The following is a 16,974-nucleotide window of genomic DNA, read 5'->3' on the forward strand; positions in this document are numbered from 1 at the left end:
GTTATAGAAGCTAATGTTAGTAATCAGGGGCGGCTTTAATCGAGAGAGCGCACTAGGCAAGCACCCTATGTAACTTAGCGCTCTGTAGGCACTCGACTCGTTTGCCTTACAGATAATACCGGTCTGGTGGTAATAACTAATCAGTAGGTACGTTGGATACCTAACATCGGGATCTTCAGTAATCCGACGAGTTAGCTGCCGGCTGATATAAATATACGCTCGATAACGTATAGTAAATATATGTAGCATTGTAGCATTGTAGGTTCTCTGCGTAATTACTGCGACTAATTGGTTGAGTGATTGCAACCGCTAGATACTGCTGCCCGAAAGGCTTGGATTCGTTTGTCTTTTGTTAATTTTTTGAGAACTTTCAATTCAGAAACTGAATTTCCGCCCTCTACTTGGTAAAAGGCGGGTGCCCGTTAATACACGGGTGACATAACCGGCAAATAATTAATTAGTGTTACATTCAAATTATTGCACCTCTGTCCGGAGATAAGGCGTGATGTTATGTTATGCCACTCTGTACTATGAGATTCCCCTAAGGGTGCTTTTGTACCAGAGATATGCTATGCTTCGTTGCTGTGGATGCGTTCAGCTTCCACCAATTATATTCATTGGTACACATAGCTTAGCACTGGTGGAAACGGACTCAGCTAAAGTATGTTTTTTACATGGAAAGATGCATGCTATGGATGGCTTCCTTACTATCGATACATACTAGAGCTGCGCATCTTCCTCGCACAGCATTTCACAGCTATTCACAGCTTGACTATTACATCTTCATATTACATAGCACATCTCTGATAGCGCATCCTAATAGTGCTGTGTCATGTGTTGGGGTTGAGGGCTCGTCACGTGTGCGCGGGGTGTGACAGACCCGAGGTCGGGGCAGTCGTTAGCCGGCCGTAATGAACCGTAGCCGTTATCAACATCATTATAATTGTGAAGCGGCTATCAGATCTACAAAATAACAACCGCACTGATATCGCGAAGGGATTCCAAAATAAGGAAACATTAGAAATGATCAATAAATGTCGCGCGCCGCGGCTCAAGCATCGGTCGCCTGGTCGTTGTACAACATGTAGGTACGAGACATTACGAGCGTGTAATTAGTGGAGCTATGTAACTCCACTGTTCTTCTCTTCTTTATCTACTCACTCAAATACTTCGATCATATCATTCCATGACATGAGAGTCCACTGCTGAACTGTGGGCCTCCTCTACGAAAAGTAGTGTGCTATATTCACGCTGGACAGGTCGGTTTATTAGAGAGCGCTCTCTTGGTCGACTCGTACGACACCCACGGGAAGAGAAGTGGTGGCCGTGGCCACAAATGTATTGTGCTCTTTCGTCTTCAGCTTTCGAGTAAGGTGATAAGTAGCGAGAGTTTAGATTTTATTTTTTATCAATAACAGCACGGAGTTTGGACACAGAATACTAGTTTGGAGTTCATTCCTAGGTATGGCAACAGACGTGTTCCTATACACGGGACTCATAAGTTATAACAGATCAAGCGACACTTAGATGTTACCCACCCAGCACAAGACTTATGTCACCACTAGTAATTCTGCAAAGTTGGGAGAGTTGGTCGGCCAGCGTGGTGTGTGGCGGCACTGGCGGCGTGGCGCCTGTGTTACCCGACCGCGGCCGGGAGGTCGGCTCGGCCGTGGAGTGCTAGTACAGCGCGCGACCTCTACATTTGGTCGCGTGCTGTTGTCGTGTAGCTGCCGCGAAGTACGGCGGAGTGCTCAGTGAGCGACCGCGCGCGGCCAGGAACACTCGCCAGTCGCCAGCCGCCATCAGTCGCCGACAGTGTCGCGCCGAGTGCACGTCGCGTCGCACGCACCACGCCATCGTATTTTTCTACAATTATATCAGTCGACCTTGGCGCTATTTTGACGCCGGTATACGCACGACCAATCTCCGGATCCATTCGTGAGTATCTCTCGATTTACTACAATACTCCTACACTATTACATGTTTCAGCCAAAGTTCATTATGAAAAGCGGAAAATGAAACTCTATAAGAATGAAGTAAGTACATTAACAAAAAGTGTTTAGGTAAATATTCAATGTACGCATTTTGTGACAACACGATCAATCAAGGTGATCAAGACTCCAATGTAAACACGGACAGGTCGCACGGACGCAGGCACCTGCCGTACTACTACACATGTGTACACTTGCCACTAGGGAGGGCTGGAGTAGCACCAGCACACCACCACCACCACCACCACCACCTGTGTACAACAACAGGTGGGTGGTGGGGCCGGTGCCGCGGTGTGTGGCTACACGTCAACATGCTGCCATTGATGCGCGCGCGCCGCACGTCGTATTTCATTGATATTCATAAATGTGCGAATCGGTGTGTACTACCGAAGCGGCGCTATTAGCAAAGTATTCAATGAATATTCATCAGTCAGTTTGAGTGACAAACAAGCTCGCAGCAACAAGTAGTGGTGCCGCGTCTCCGCCGGCGCCTCCTGCCGGGCCCACTCTATATTTCATTAGCATGTGTTGATAAACGTTATCTGCGTTCAAACACACGCTCTATTAGATACACGGGGTCTCAATCTCAGTCCGCGCTGAAACGTGCAGGCCCCTGCCGCTGACCCCCGCGTGACCCCCTCGCGACCTCTGCGGAGAAGGAACCCGCGACTCGTAAACACGATAGTGTTATCTACACTTGCCACTGAAGTCTACTGAACACATCTCACGCACTGAAAACAGATTGCAACGACTAGGATCGGAGCTGGAGTCACCAGCTCCTCGGGGAGTAAGGCAGCTCTGGCTGCGTGGCCATGTTGTTGGTTGCTAATTTGTTGACTCGCCGCCATCTCGCGCGGAACATGGCGGCTGCTACGTCTGCTGCCGAATTGCGTTACAATAAAGTTTATCTGAAGGAATTCGCGATACGCGCGCGGCCTAGCTTAGCTGATTGCGTAAATAGATACAAAATACTGTAATGTTAGCGACCGGCGCGCGGCGGTGCGCTCGCCAGCACGCTTTGTTTACCCAAACCATTGATGCGCGCTCTTGAACTACACGCGCTCCGCGCCGCGCACCATCCCACACTCGTGACTGCAGGTCGGGACACACCTTCTACGACGTAGCTCTCATACTGCACTGAACTGCACTTGACATTGTCGTCCTCCAGCTAGTACAAAGGGTAGATACATGACATGTCCATACATCAAACATTACTGGAACATAAATAGAGATGCTGCACCGGCTAGGATGCATGGTTTGTTTCAAGCTGAGTATGAGTTACGAGCAGGAATTTCATTCATTGGTTAGTACTTTGTCAAACCAATAAATATTTTCATTTGGTACAGCGTAGATATTTTCCAAAATTAATTATAATCATATTGTGTCAGAAGTAAATTTTGATGGAAGGTTAATACTGCCAGTTGACTGAAAATAGTCGTAATTATGAAACACCCGCGTCCCCGATGTATACACGCAGGTATAGTTTACCAACTGCACACCTTACTACATATTGGAATATTTGAAGAATCTATGTTTTTAAACACGTCGGTCCCATGTGTGTCCCCTGAGGAAGACTCCAGTTGGTAACTTAACAAAAAGTCACAGTTAATCTTTGAGATAGATAATTAAATTTATTAATAAATTTATTATCGATAACACACATTACATACCTACTTCAGTAGATTAATACTGAACCAAAACGTCGCGCTTAATCAGAAAGGAAGAAACAAATACTAGTAACTGTAACACGCTTTAATGTTTTAGTTCGTAAGTCCAATAATTTCAAAGTAGGACACTATAACAACTTACCATCTAGAAGTCGCGATGATGGCGTGGTGATGTCTATTGTCGAGAGATAGTGTGACAGTGTAGTGGTGGTGCACAGTATCCGCGCATTGTCCGCGGGACAGGGGGCGATTGTGTAACAATTTATAAATAACCGGATACATCACACTAACTGCAGCGGCCGGGAACTGGCGGAGGACCGCGGCCGCGTCCTGCACTAAATATTCATTGGAGACAGCAGACCGCGGCCACTTCCCGGGGCCACCACCAGGGCGCGCTGCCGTCTCTGCGGGGCTAGCATTACCCAGTGCACGTCAGTTGGTCAGAATACTCGCAACCGTCTCGAACACGGAAACACATGAACAACGGTTCACTCTAATCCCCGCAGAAATGTTGGGATACATTAAATATCCAATAATTGCTCTATAAAACCAAAGTACGTATAATATGACCGGATCTTAGAAATAACTCAATGATATGTTATGATTGATGATTTCTTTATTTACTACAGACTAGCGCCCGCGCGGGTTTCTACAACTTCATTTATTTACAATTTATTACAATAGGAGTCCGTGCACGAACATGTCAAGTGTCATATAAACCTGATTGGGGTAAGTCCAGATTGCGATGCACTTAGCACAGTTATAGACGCACAGCTTTTTATTACTAAGAATTTCTTAAATTCAAAAAATATTCAATAACATTTAGCCCTCTATATGTTTTCCTCGCTAGTCGCGTTTGCGTTCCTCCAGGAGTCTGTACACATCTAGTAACGTAACTAATGAACGAATAAAACCTCTACCTAATTGACCAAGAGTTGGCCAGTAAGTGCCTGTATTGTGCCGCGCTGTACATTATACATGTTTGTATTCGGTACTACGAAGTGTTGGTCAATTAGTTGCGCCCCGTCGTGACGTCACTCGGCCAGTCTAAGAATGTATACTTTGTATACTTATAGGTAGGTGCGACTGGTGCGAGGAGCTATCAGTGTTCCGTAATTAAAGCTCAGTCAAGTGTGATCCGTGATTAACAAAATCTGCGATGTCGAGGCGTCGCGCGCCCGCGTCTAACTTGTTAGAGGTTGACAATGTGCGTCACTGGTTGTAATGAAAACACTCGGAAGGCGCGCCCAAACCTCCTGCTCGCCTACACGCAGGCATGCTCGCCTGCTCGCCGCTCGCAGCTCGCCGCTCGCCGCTGGCCGCGCGCACCGGGAACCATAGACTACTTGATTAATTAGAGAGCCACTTGTTACACTCGTTCAATTATTCCCTAGTTGACTACTCCGCCGTAGTGCGCGACCTCCGGCAGACAATCACGCGTATTACATCGACATGTTGTATCTGTCGGCTTTGGTTTGTCTTCTGGTTTATTAACATTCAGGCACAGCTTCGTTTGCCGCCATCACAGTAGCGCTAGATCTCCGTCTCATAAACAAGTAATTTACTTTATGATGGATGAGTTTGCTTTCTGCTAGATTGAGGTTAACGTGTTTGAAGTTGGATAGTCAAATCAAATCTGGGCCGTAAAAATATTATTTCATTTGCCATCAGTGTTTTCCCGTCACTCTTGTCCACTGCAACTCTACAGGAGGCAGGATTCACTGTTTACAGAGAACGACCAGAACCCGCTAGCATGTGACAACAATCACGCCCCATAGATTAATTATTAGTTCAATAAATTACTCTCGAAGTATGGGTGCTACGTTTTTGCCATTTTTATAGGTTCCTTCGACATTGACTTAACTATGCATAGATACTCCCACAGTGAAACTTACCAAGTAGGCGACTACTTGGTAAGATGCCGAGTGACCGGCAGGTCAGACATTGATAGATACAACTGCTCCAGATCATTCGATGAGTGTGAGAGCGGCGCCGTCGCAAATTACCCATTTAAGCCAATAAATCAGTATGGCGCTGTGGGAGTCTTCGCTCATAGATTGAGGGCCACCGACCGGCGCGGCGCGCGGTCGCTCCGTGCACTGCACACTTGCATATATTGCACAACGAGCCAACGATGCAGGCGGGCTAGACGAGTGTCGTGTATACTATCTACTCATTGACTTCTTCTTGCTTCTCCTAAAATATTAGAAGAAAATGGAAGAAGAAATTGACCTTCTTTCGCTTTGCAAAATGCCTGCAATGATCAGTATTGCTCAGTTGTCTACCCTCTACGTGAAGACCATACTGACCATATACCGTATCGTGTCACAACACCTCAGGACACCATTGACTACCGACCTCATGCAGACTCCTTACAGCCGCTACACAAGTGAAGGCTTTTGTGACTCAATTCGATCTCTATTATTCCAAGGTTCTTAACATAATACTCAGTCGAGTATATTTTTAGACATTCGTTGGACACGGGGAGTCGAGGCAGGCAGCTATAAGACGCTAGTCATTAGGCGCACTGGCAGTCAGTGGGACAATCCCGTCCTCACGTGAGAGCAATGTATTGGGAGCAATTTGTGTCTGTGTGGCTGTGTGGTGTATTCATCGGGACTTGGTTCAGTTAGCGTTGGTCCAACGTCCAAGTGCCCAATTGTTGCAGCGACACGCGGCCGAGCGCGATCTCCTCCACGCTCCAACTCTCCGTCGCGACAGACATCGCCATCCCAAGCTAGTAGCCCGTGCTGAGGGTGGAGGGGGGGGGGGGGAGGCGCTAGTCGAGGGAAGCCTCAAATAATTGTTCATTATATTATCAAAGATGATGATTACATACAACGTTTTCAAACGTTTCTTAAAATAGTAATGATTCAGAAAACAATTAATTAGTTTCTTGTGAAATGTCCGTACGTAGTAATTACCTTGTTTAGTCTTAAACGAAGGTATACTGTTGTTGTGTACTGGTGCTTATTCTCTAATACACCGCACACGTGGTCTGTATGTCCTACGTGTGTACTGTGTCAGTGTGTGTGTGTTTTGTGGTCAATTGTTGCACTCACACGGATACCGTGACGTACGTGCAGCACATGATTACTTATTAAAAAGCAATTGACGGCTCTGTCTGTGTAGCCGGCGGCGTGAGCTACATGTATTGTATATGTGGTGCACCGTAGTACAATATACATGTTAATTACACACACTACCTATGTAGCATGTAAGTAGTAAGGACGGCACGCGGCCGCCCTGCTCCTCGCTGCTCGCTGCCACGTTTCTTGAATGAAACTTTATTTCCATCAAACAACAATGTCGTACGCAATTACTGTTTGTATCTGTCGCGCTGTATACACGTCTACAACATACATATACATACATACACGTAGTACTTTATATTGAATGCGAATTAGAAATCCAATAACACGTGTTGTATTTATTTACGAAAATGATGTAATTTCTGTTAACGACTAGTCGTGTTTTTATCATATAGCCGGTAAACGAGCAGACGGATCCTGATGGTAAGCAATCGCCTCTGCTCATGAACACCCGAAACACCAGAGGCGTTACAAGTGTGTTGCCGGCCTTTTGTGTGTTTTTGGGGAATCGGGGATAGGGAAGATTGGAGAGGGAGTAATTGGGCCTTCGGTAACCTCACACATAATGAAATACAACGCAGACGTTGTTTCACGTTGGTTTTCTGCAAGGCCGTGGTTTTACTCCAATCGAGTCGGCCCGTTCGTGCCGAAGCATAGCTCTCCCTTACTCATTGCTTGCTGTACCGGCGTCACTAGAAGAGACCAGGCCACAGCAAGGGCTGAGGGTAGTGTTCACAGCAACGTGTGTACTGCCAGCAGTCAGCAGTCAGTACCGTCAGGCAACTATCGCTCCGCTAATTACTGCTATCGCCGTTCGGCTAATGTGGTTAATCCGCGGCCCACCTCGCACTTATCGAGCGTTGCCTGCGGACAGATACCGCTGAAGGACGGCGCTCCTTATCGCAGCACGCAGCATTCCGGCACGCGGCACCACTTCGCGGCAATCCACCGGCACGCGGCACAATTCCGCACCACTCCGCAGCTCGAAGCTGCGGTGGCTCCCGCCTGCTTAGCTACCTCATCCGATATTAGTTTTTCTAACTACAGAACTAACTAAAGCAATCTGGTTAGCACGACACTACGTCTGTCCTGCATGCACGGAAAGCCTTCGTTGCTCCAGACTAGATCAATAGAACCAAACTCATATACATACTCATACATCATACATCGTTTAATAGCCTGCTGAATCCGGAGCTGCGGACTACCTAGCGGGTTTACCGGGGCTCCGGCTCGAAAAGCAGGAGAAGGAACGGGGTGGTTTTTAGTCAGTAAGAGTCTGACACTCCCTCTCGCCTCGCCCAAGGCGGGAGAAGTCACTGGATGATATACCGTCCCTCTTCCCCCCTCAAAAAAAAAAAACAAAAAGACTAGATCAATAGAAACATACACACACGTGTCTGGTGCCGTGACAGTGATTTATTGTCAACAAAGTTTGACAGCGCGCTACGCACCATAACATGACGTGGCGGCGACTGTCCACACTGCCTACTGTACAGGACAGCCAATGTGTATATACTCACATTTATTATATTTACCTGAATCATTAATATCAACACTAGTGTCTGCGCCCCACACCAGGGCGGGCTGAGTAAACACCTGTTGATGTCTGTGCCGTTACTGAATGTGACTACACGGTCCGTATTTAGGACATCTCATTATCGATCACTTGTTTGATTTACTTAACAAACGGAAACTGGCCCAAGTGTGTCGAGTTACTTGACTTCCCCAGTTTTTCATAGAACCATAAGTTTAGATTTATACCTTAAGGCGTCTACCCTGGACATGAACCGTGGAAGATAGAATAAAAATAACGGACTACATTGTGGTCAGCAGTATGGCATTAAAACTTGAGGTGTCACATCCATAGTTTCATTAGACTGCCATCAGGTGGGTCATTATGCTTGATTACAATCCATGCAATGTATTGAATATAATCGCTTTAGAGCCATACATTACGAGAGCGAACATATATTTAACGTGCTGTATGTTGTGTAGGTACACATATAACCACCCTGTTGACTACTGTAAGCGATCAGAGCGTTTGGGAGAAGTATTAAACAATTAGCCAGACATTGGATCCTGCCGATGTTAGCATTTCGGGAGTAAAGTACTGCCAGCTCGTGAAGGACGGCGCCAGACTATGTTGACGCCGGGAGGCGGGAGGCGCGGCGCCGCGTCACGTCACGTCACGTCGGTCCCGCCACACTGCACGCCTCACGCTGCACGCTGCACGCTGCGCGGGCAGAGACAGGAGTGTTCCTACACGCGCACGTGTGTCAGCAACACGTCGGTGTTTACTGCGTCTAATGATGAAGAGTAATGAAGCCGTGTATGAAATAAGATAAACACTACGCGAGCGCCATTGTTGTGCTGCCGCGACAATAGATGCTGGCCACGGCATCACGTGCAGCGAGTGCACCGTGCGGCCTCGCAGCCTGCCGGGCGGCGGAGATATCGCTCTTCTGCATCCATCGGAATTTAGCATAATCTGCCCGGACTTGGAAAGATAAAGTCGTCCTTACAGCGATTACGTTAAGATCTACAATTGTCTGTAAGCTGTACATATCTGCAATGTAATAGTGCAGACGATGATAGCAGCCGAGATTATTGTTTTTGTGAATGATATGATGATGTGTAATCAGAACCGGTTGGAGTCGGCGCGGGCCGCGATAACGATATACTTCACACGTCAATATGCAAATTGTTGGAAATTATAAAAATGTTAATCTCTTATCAAAAGTTGAATATGTCTGCACGTATTAAAACGACTGCATCAAATTGCATCGTACATCGAATTTATTTTTCAGTGTTCGTTATCGTTGCAAGGTTCTTAACATAATACGTTTCAAATAAAGGTTACACAAATTAAAATAAAAAAATGTAATTTAAAAAACTAAAAAACCCGACTGCGTTTCTTTAAAATATGAAAATGAAAAATCCCTAAAACAAGAAAGTCATCGTAAAATTGAAGCAGGCGGGACCCATTTTAAATATGAAGACTTAGTGAGGGCACACATACGGCTGGCTTTTTAGTGGGTCCCGACTGCTTCAATTTTACGATGACTTTCTTGTTTTAGGGATTTTTCATTTTCATATTTTAAAGAAACGCAGTCGGGTTTTTTAGTTTTTTAAATTACATTTTTTTATTTTATTTTCTTTTAGTTTTATTATTTTTATATTTTGATGTATCTAGTGTCACTATACGAATCAAATGACCCCTATCAAACTGAAATCCATCGAATTGTTCAGGCTAGAGAGTGAGCAATATTTGAATTTGGCGCCAAAAATCCACCATTTTGTTTTTTTTTATTATTTTGATATATCCAGTGTCACTCTCACAGTAAATACGAATCTAACGACACCTCTCAAGCCAAAATCCATCAAGCCGTTTAGGCTACAGAGCGTGCCAAACAATTATACATACATACATACATACATACATACATACCTACATACATACATACATACATACTCTCGAAAAACATAACCCTCCTTCTGGCGCAGTCGGGTAAGTAGAAGATTCACACCCCACACAAAGGCCACTGCCCGCCGCCGCCATACTGCTGCTTGCTACCGCAGAGTGCATTGTAGAGCGTGCGTCCCTGTGCTATACTCCCCATTAAGCTAAGAAGTTACGCTTTCTATCAGCCAATTGGTTTACATAAATGATAAAATGTACACGAGTGACAGTGAAGCTACTGGTACATGCTACAACCTTAGTCACCTTGTTACAAGCGAGTCATCGAACCTCCTCCCTCTCACCTCACCCAAGGCGGGAGAAGTCATTGGATGATATTCTCCCCTCAAAAAAGGGCCTCTCCAGCGTCACTGTTACTTACGATACACATAATAGGGCTCTCTCTCTCCTCGCGCCGCGACCCGCAGTAATCGTTATGATTGCCACAGTCTCGCAGCCAGCGCGCCACCAGCCCCCGACATTAGGTAACATTGACACTTTATCTACTGGATGGACGGAACAGTTTGCGATTAGCGAAGCGTAGGTCACGGCAATCGTTTTATTGTTTGTGTCAAGATGTCAAGTACGTCCGTCAGGTTATCGGCGACGCAACGTAAATAATATTTAGTTTGGATAACAATCTTGTAGTGGCGTTACGCAAGTACTGGTTCGTCGTGTGATAGTGTGGTTGTCGGCAGGTCCCCACGATGTCGGCGGCGCTGAACGGGCGCGTGCACTGCGCGGAGCCGGCCACCAACGGGCACCACGACCCGCGGCCCTGGAGCCAGCAGTTCCTGCCCACGCCGCTGCACCTCGAGGACAGCGCGCGCGCACAGAAGGTACATTATAATAATATTATTTGTACATGCGACGCAATACATCCTCTCGGCCGGTGTGGACAGCATCGACCCTGGTGTCAGCTACCGCGACCTCGCAGTTGGTGATGATACCGACACAGCAGGCGGCTGTGCCACACTGTGCCACCCACCGCCGTCTGCCGCCTGCCTCACTCCTTGCATGTAATACTATTGTACTTGGGTAGATTAGGAGAACAACTTTCCCGTTGCATTCCATGAGTATGTCTAGTGTCTACTTTTCCAATATTCTGGTTATTACAGCCTGCGTACATTATACAGATTTATATGTAGTTGAAAAATGTTTTTTTTTTTAAGTTAACGGTTTGAATGAGTTTATATTGAATTGTCATCGAGAGTAAGTGTGTGCCAAATATCAGACAGATGGCTGGGCAACTGGCTGCCGTGCAACGTGTAGTGGGTTCGATTCCCGCCCGGAGCAACTCTTTGTGTGATCCACAAATTGTTGTTTTGGGTTTGGATATCATGTGAAATTGTATGTTTGTAAACGCACCCACGACACAGGAGAAAATCCTAGCGTGGGGCAACGTTTTACAAAACAAAAGAAAATAAAATGACTCGAAGAAGGCGTTATTTCAATTACTAGATTTGACACAAACAAACATGTTTGTTTGCCAAAGGCAAGCTAAATAAAACCGATTAAAAACTTATTCCTTAAACTGAAGCGGGTCTAACGCGCAGTGTGCACTGTGCCGACACTCGCGGCTACTTGGATCTAGTGTTCGTATTAAAAGGGGCTTGCTTGAAGTTTGAACGTTTGTAAAAAAAGAAAAAGAAGTTCCTTTTGTTAAAGAACTGTTATAGTACCGAGTTCATCGCATAGAGAATGACTACCGAATATTTGTAGACACATGTGAGGCACAAACATTGCTTTGGCTGGCGATGTGAGGGTCTTATCTGATAATTAGTTAATTATAACAGTAGGCGGTCGCATGTATTTAGATACTGAGCCTACAGCTGATGTGTCTATCAGTCGCATTATTGTATTATCATGTACGACTGCGGACACGCAGCCTTTCAGTACTAGTTCTAATTATGGTGGAGGCTCTGAAATGTCTGGAAAAACAATAAAATAATACAAGAGCTACCGCGCTGCACTGTAGTGCTGAAGATGAAGTCAGTATCCGCCAGGGCTGGCGTCCACAGCTCGTGGCTCTCCGAGTAAAGCTGTAATGAGGTAATTAGTTATCGCACGTGCTAATTCATGGCGACTGCGCGTCTTAATGTAATCTTGTCTTAAGATTATGTTCGATAACGGCATTGTTCGGAGGCAGCACACCGTGTCCCACACACTATCACTCCTAATGAACGCTGATGTCTCCCCCCACCCCTCCCCGGGTGTGGGTCTGCACAACTGTCAAAGTGGATGTGATCGATGAGCGCCTCCTGTATCGTTGTCTGTTTAAACTTCACACTCACTTAATACTTGCGAACAAGTATGAGCGATGATGTACTTGTAATTGGTTTCAGTGCATCCGTCGAGTGGCGCGTGGTCACGGGGAGGGAGAATTTCTTTTGTACCCTTATTCGTCTGGCTAAGGGATTACATGTTTAACAGAGACCAGGAATAACCTTTTAACTACTTGCAAAGCCTTTCATTTAGTTAACCAATGGTGCGCGTGGTGTTGCAGGTGGAGGCGCGGCTGAAGGAGCTGGTGCTGGGCGGGGAGGTGCTGCGGCGCGTGGCCGACGTGTTCGAGCAGGAGCTGGAGCGCGGGCTCAGCGAGCAGCCCTCCAGCCTGCAGATGGAGAACACCTACGTGCCGGAGCTGCCTGACGGGACCGGTACGAACCGCAACTCCTCGGTAATAGGTACGCGGCCCCGCGCTAGCGTTGCTAATAGACGTTACTTGGTACAGAGGAGGGCGTGTTCCTGGCGCTGGACCTGGGCGGCACCAACTTCCGCGTGCTGCTGCTGGAGCTGGCGGCCGGCCAGCTGGTGCGCCAGCAGGTCAAGCACTACCACATCAGGTACGGCGTGCACTGTGTCACTAGTCAATAGTTCGTTCCGTGCGGTAGCTCATGGTGTGTGCTTACAGCAACGCGCTGCGGCTCGGCACCGGCGAGGAGCTGTTCAACTTCCTGGCGGACTGCGTGCTGGACTTCGTGCAGCAGCTGGGCATGGAGGACCAGACCTTCTCGCTCGGTGAGTGCTGGCTGTCGTTGGTGAAATACTACACATTGGACAATGTCGCTTGTTGTATATTGTGCTTGTGTTTAGTAAGTAGATAACAGTATGGCACAAGTATCACTGTCAGTTAGTTCAGCATTATAATTATGTCCGTGTATGTGTGCAGGGTTCACATTCTCCTTCCCGATGAAGCAGCACTCGATCTCGTCCGGCGAGCTCATCACGTGGACCAAGAGCTTCAAGTGCTCGGGACTAGAGGGCGTGGATGTCGCAGCGCTGCTGGAGCGCTGTCTGCGCGCGCGCAACCTACAGATCACAGTGCGCGTCTTGCTCAACGACACCACCGGCACACTCATCGCTGGCGCACACATGCACAAGAACGTAGGGGTACGTACATGTGTAGACATAACAGGAGGTCGGGCTACTCCATGTGTGTGTGTGTGTGTCGCGGTATATGTGAGTGTGTGCTCTGTCGGCCACAGATCGGCGTGATCCTGGGCACGGGCTCCAACGGCTGCTACATGGAGCGCGCGTCGCGCGTGCAGCACTGGGAGGCGGCGCACGAGCGCGTGCAGGACGTGTGCGTCGACATCGAGTGGGGGGCCTTCGGGGACAACGGCTGCCTCGACTTCATCAAGACGGACTTCGACCGCGAGGTGGACGCCGCCTCGCTGCTCGCCACCTCCTTCACGTGAGTCCCGGAGCCGGCGGCAGTGTGCTCAGTACTGGCGTGGTGGTGGCTGTCACTGCTATATAGGATGGTCGCTGCGTGTTGCAGGTTCGAGAAGTACATCGGTGGCAAGTACCTGGGTTCGATTCTGTCGTGTGTGCTGAGCGCGCTGGCGCGGGCGGGACTGTTCCCGGCCGAGCCCGCGCCCGACGCGCTGCAGACTGCTCACCTCAGCCTCTTTGAAGAGTTAGTATAATATTGATCTTCTTATCGTTTAGCTCAGTTTATGTAGTGGGATTTGGTTTAAGTAGCTAGATTTATCTCACAAATTATTATTATTATAACACACCCGAGTTAGTTTTTTTATTTTAATAAAGAATTTCAGAAGTATATTGTACGTATGTTATAAACACGTTGTTTCCCTCTCCAGAGAGAACTGCGCAGGAGAGGTGTCCCGCACTATGACGGCGCTGCGCGAGGTGTGCGCCGGCGCAACGATCACGGCGGAGGACGCGCGCGTCGCGCAACATGTCGCGCACGTCATCTCCAACCGCGCCGCGCAGCTTGTGTCAGTGTGTGAGTAGCCAGTGCCAGTGCATCGACTGAATATTTATTTACACTTGTTGCACAAAGTTCATCTTGTTACTCACTACTTCCATCGAACCCCATAGAGTACATAGTGTATCTGTATTCAGAATTATTTTCGATTATGGAATACGGAGCTTTTGATTTTCAGCTGTCGATTAGATTTTTTTTTGTATTTATTTGCAGTAATTTACATAACTTAGATGCAGTACAATCTGATGTTTAAAACTTTACCATACTCTTTTACAGTTGTGTAACAGTGTGTATAGTATATGTATGTATGTACGAGCGTGTGTTATGTGCAGGTATCTCGACGTTGGTGCGTCGCATGGCGCGGCCGCACGTGGCGGTGGCGGTGGACGGCTCCGTGTTCAAGCACCACCCGCGCATCGCGCGACTCATGCGCACCTACATCGCGCTACTGGCGCCGCACCACTCGGTAACCCTCGCTCCCTTACTCCGTTACTTACTCAGTGCACAGACACACACACACACAAACATACAACAACATTACGAGAGATTAAACCTCTTCTGGACTCTGGACTAACCGGGAGTCACCCAGTCTCAGTTATAGCCACGTACATTAAATGTGGGATAAGTAATTACATTTTAACCGATTAGTTAGCTCTCAGTAACATGATATCCTACAAAGAGGGACAAGCAGCTTAAACAGCCTCATGTAATTCATGGAGCTAATATTCTGTTTGTAAAACGTCGGAATGTATAAAAGTAGACACATCACATGTATATTGGTTGCAGTTCTCGTTGCTGGGCGCCGAGGACGGCAGCGGCAAGGGCTCGGCGCTGACGGCGGCCATCGCGGCCCGCCTGGCGACGCGCGACTCCTAGTCCCCGGCCACCCCGCGGACCCATTCCGACACACACTCCAACATATTAGCTGCGTTCATTTCTCAATAGTAGTTGTATGTACTAGAATGCCACAAAAGTGCGTAGAGCGCTGTACTCAATACTCGCGCCGACGGCGTCCCGTGCCGAGTGACGTCACTATAATAATGTTGTTACCTAATATGTGATGTTGTTACGCTCATTTTAGACGTTTAAGTAGTTATAGACTGTGTGACTGTGTGTGAGTATGAATATGTGTGTGTGAGCCCGGTAGAAACGAGTGTACTACGCGCGTGTACTACAGACCATGCGTAGTAGGCTACGAGCTTACGACCGATAGACTACGCGTAGCAAGCTCTAGGCTACGGGCTATGGTCTACGAAATCTAGACTACGCGCTACGGACTACATGCTCGTAGACTACGGGCTATGGTCTACGAAATCTAGACTACGCGCTACGGACTACATGCTCGTAGACTACGCGCTACGGACTACGAAATCTAGACTACGCGCTACGGACTACATGCTCGTAGACTACGCGCTACGGACTACGAACTCTAGACTACGCGCTACGGTCTACATCCTCGTAGACTACGCGCTACGGTCTACGAACTCTAGACTACGCGCTACGGTCTACATACTCGTAGACTATGCGCTACGGACTACGTGCTGTCAGCTACACGGTTACGATTCGCGTGTAGTACGCTGCAGCCTACCCGGTGCTTGATTGTGTGATACTCGCTGGTCGAGTACAAGTAGACACAGTTTGTGCAATGTTTTATATTAGTTTCATGATATAATTTCATATTAATTATAATTAATATATTCTTATAACGATGACTCACGTTTGACGCGGCAGCTCTGATTACTTCCAATAGCAATCAGGTGATATTCAGTGCTGAGATTGTGAGCAAAATTATAAAATAAATAATGGTATAGAAAGACATGCATGCCCGTGCGTGTGTGTGTGTGTGTGAGAGAGAGAGAGAGAGAGCGCCTAGGTTAGTGTGTATGTTAGTTGTGACAAGGACTGAGAGATATTTAATATATAAACGTTAGATAGGCAGTAGGCAGCCAGGGCCGCCACGTCCGCTGCAGTGACCCGCTACACGCTACATGCTACACGCTACACGCTACACTGCTATATGGACTAGAGTCGAATGCCTTACTTTAATCAAATTGTCAGCTTTAGTAGGTGGCTCGTTTAGTTTCACCCTCTGTATCCATAATATATTACAATTTTATTTGAATTGAAACTATTTCCTTTTGATTAGTTCAATGCAGTAGATGACGTTGGTTAAATTGTTAACAATATTGATGGCTGCGGGGCGGTTGCGTGGCGGCTGCGGGCACTCGGGAAACATATCGTGCCATACTCGAGGTGCATCCGATAATGTTACTTTGTTTTCGAAAATACTGCTTAGTACCGGCGCGGGGGCGGACAGGTTGTTTTATATTATTATATATTATATGTTACGTCGTGTGTTCCGCTGCCCGGGCCGCCCCGTGGGACATGCTGTATACTGTGTACACTTGTTGTCTTGTTTCTACATTTTATGTTAAGAATGAAATAAACTCAATTTCTGTATAATGTTGCTTTTATTTTCACACCTTGCTATGCAATGATATTATAATTGTAAACAATTTGCGATTCTCTCAAA

General features: G+C 47.2%; 1 protein-coding gene across 2 annotated transcripts; it reads left to right on the plus strand.

Moving 5' to 3' along the window:
- Positions 1–1,739: 1,739 nt before the first annotated feature.
- On the plus strand, positions 1,740–16,904 carry LOC126911562 (hexokinase-1-like). 2 transcript variants are annotated; one of them, XM_050699259.1, is made up of 11 exons: positions 1,740–1,938; positions 10,906–11,046; positions 12,714–12,867; positions 12,942–13,053; positions 13,122–13,228; positions 13,380–13,600; positions 13,696–13,904; positions 13,992–14,129; positions 14,314–14,459; positions 14,774–14,907; positions 15,228–16,904. In XM_050699259.1, the coding sequence occupies exons 2-11, from the start codon at positions 10,915–10,917 to the stop codon at positions 15,315–15,317; spliced, it is 1,443 nt and encodes a 480-aa protein (XP_050555216.1). In that variant the 5' UTR covers positions 1,740–1,938; positions 10,906–10,914; the 3' UTR covers positions 15,318–16,904. The 2 variants fall into 2 exon arrangements, with proteins under 2 accessions (XP_050555216.1, XP_050555217.1); XM_050699260.1 differs by lacking the exons at positions 1,740–1,938; positions 10,906–11,046 and adding an exon at positions 12,239–12,259.
- Positions 16,905–16,974: the final 70 nt, after the last annotated feature.

The sequence above is a fragment of the Spodoptera frugiperda genome, chromosome 16 (assembly GCF_023101765.2).
Source record: "Spodoptera frugiperda isolate SF20-4 chromosome 16, AGI-APGP_CSIRO_Sfru_2.0, whole genome shotgun sequence".
NCBI lineage: Eukaryota > Metazoa > Arthropoda > Insecta > Lepidoptera > Noctuidae > Spodoptera > Spodoptera frugiperda.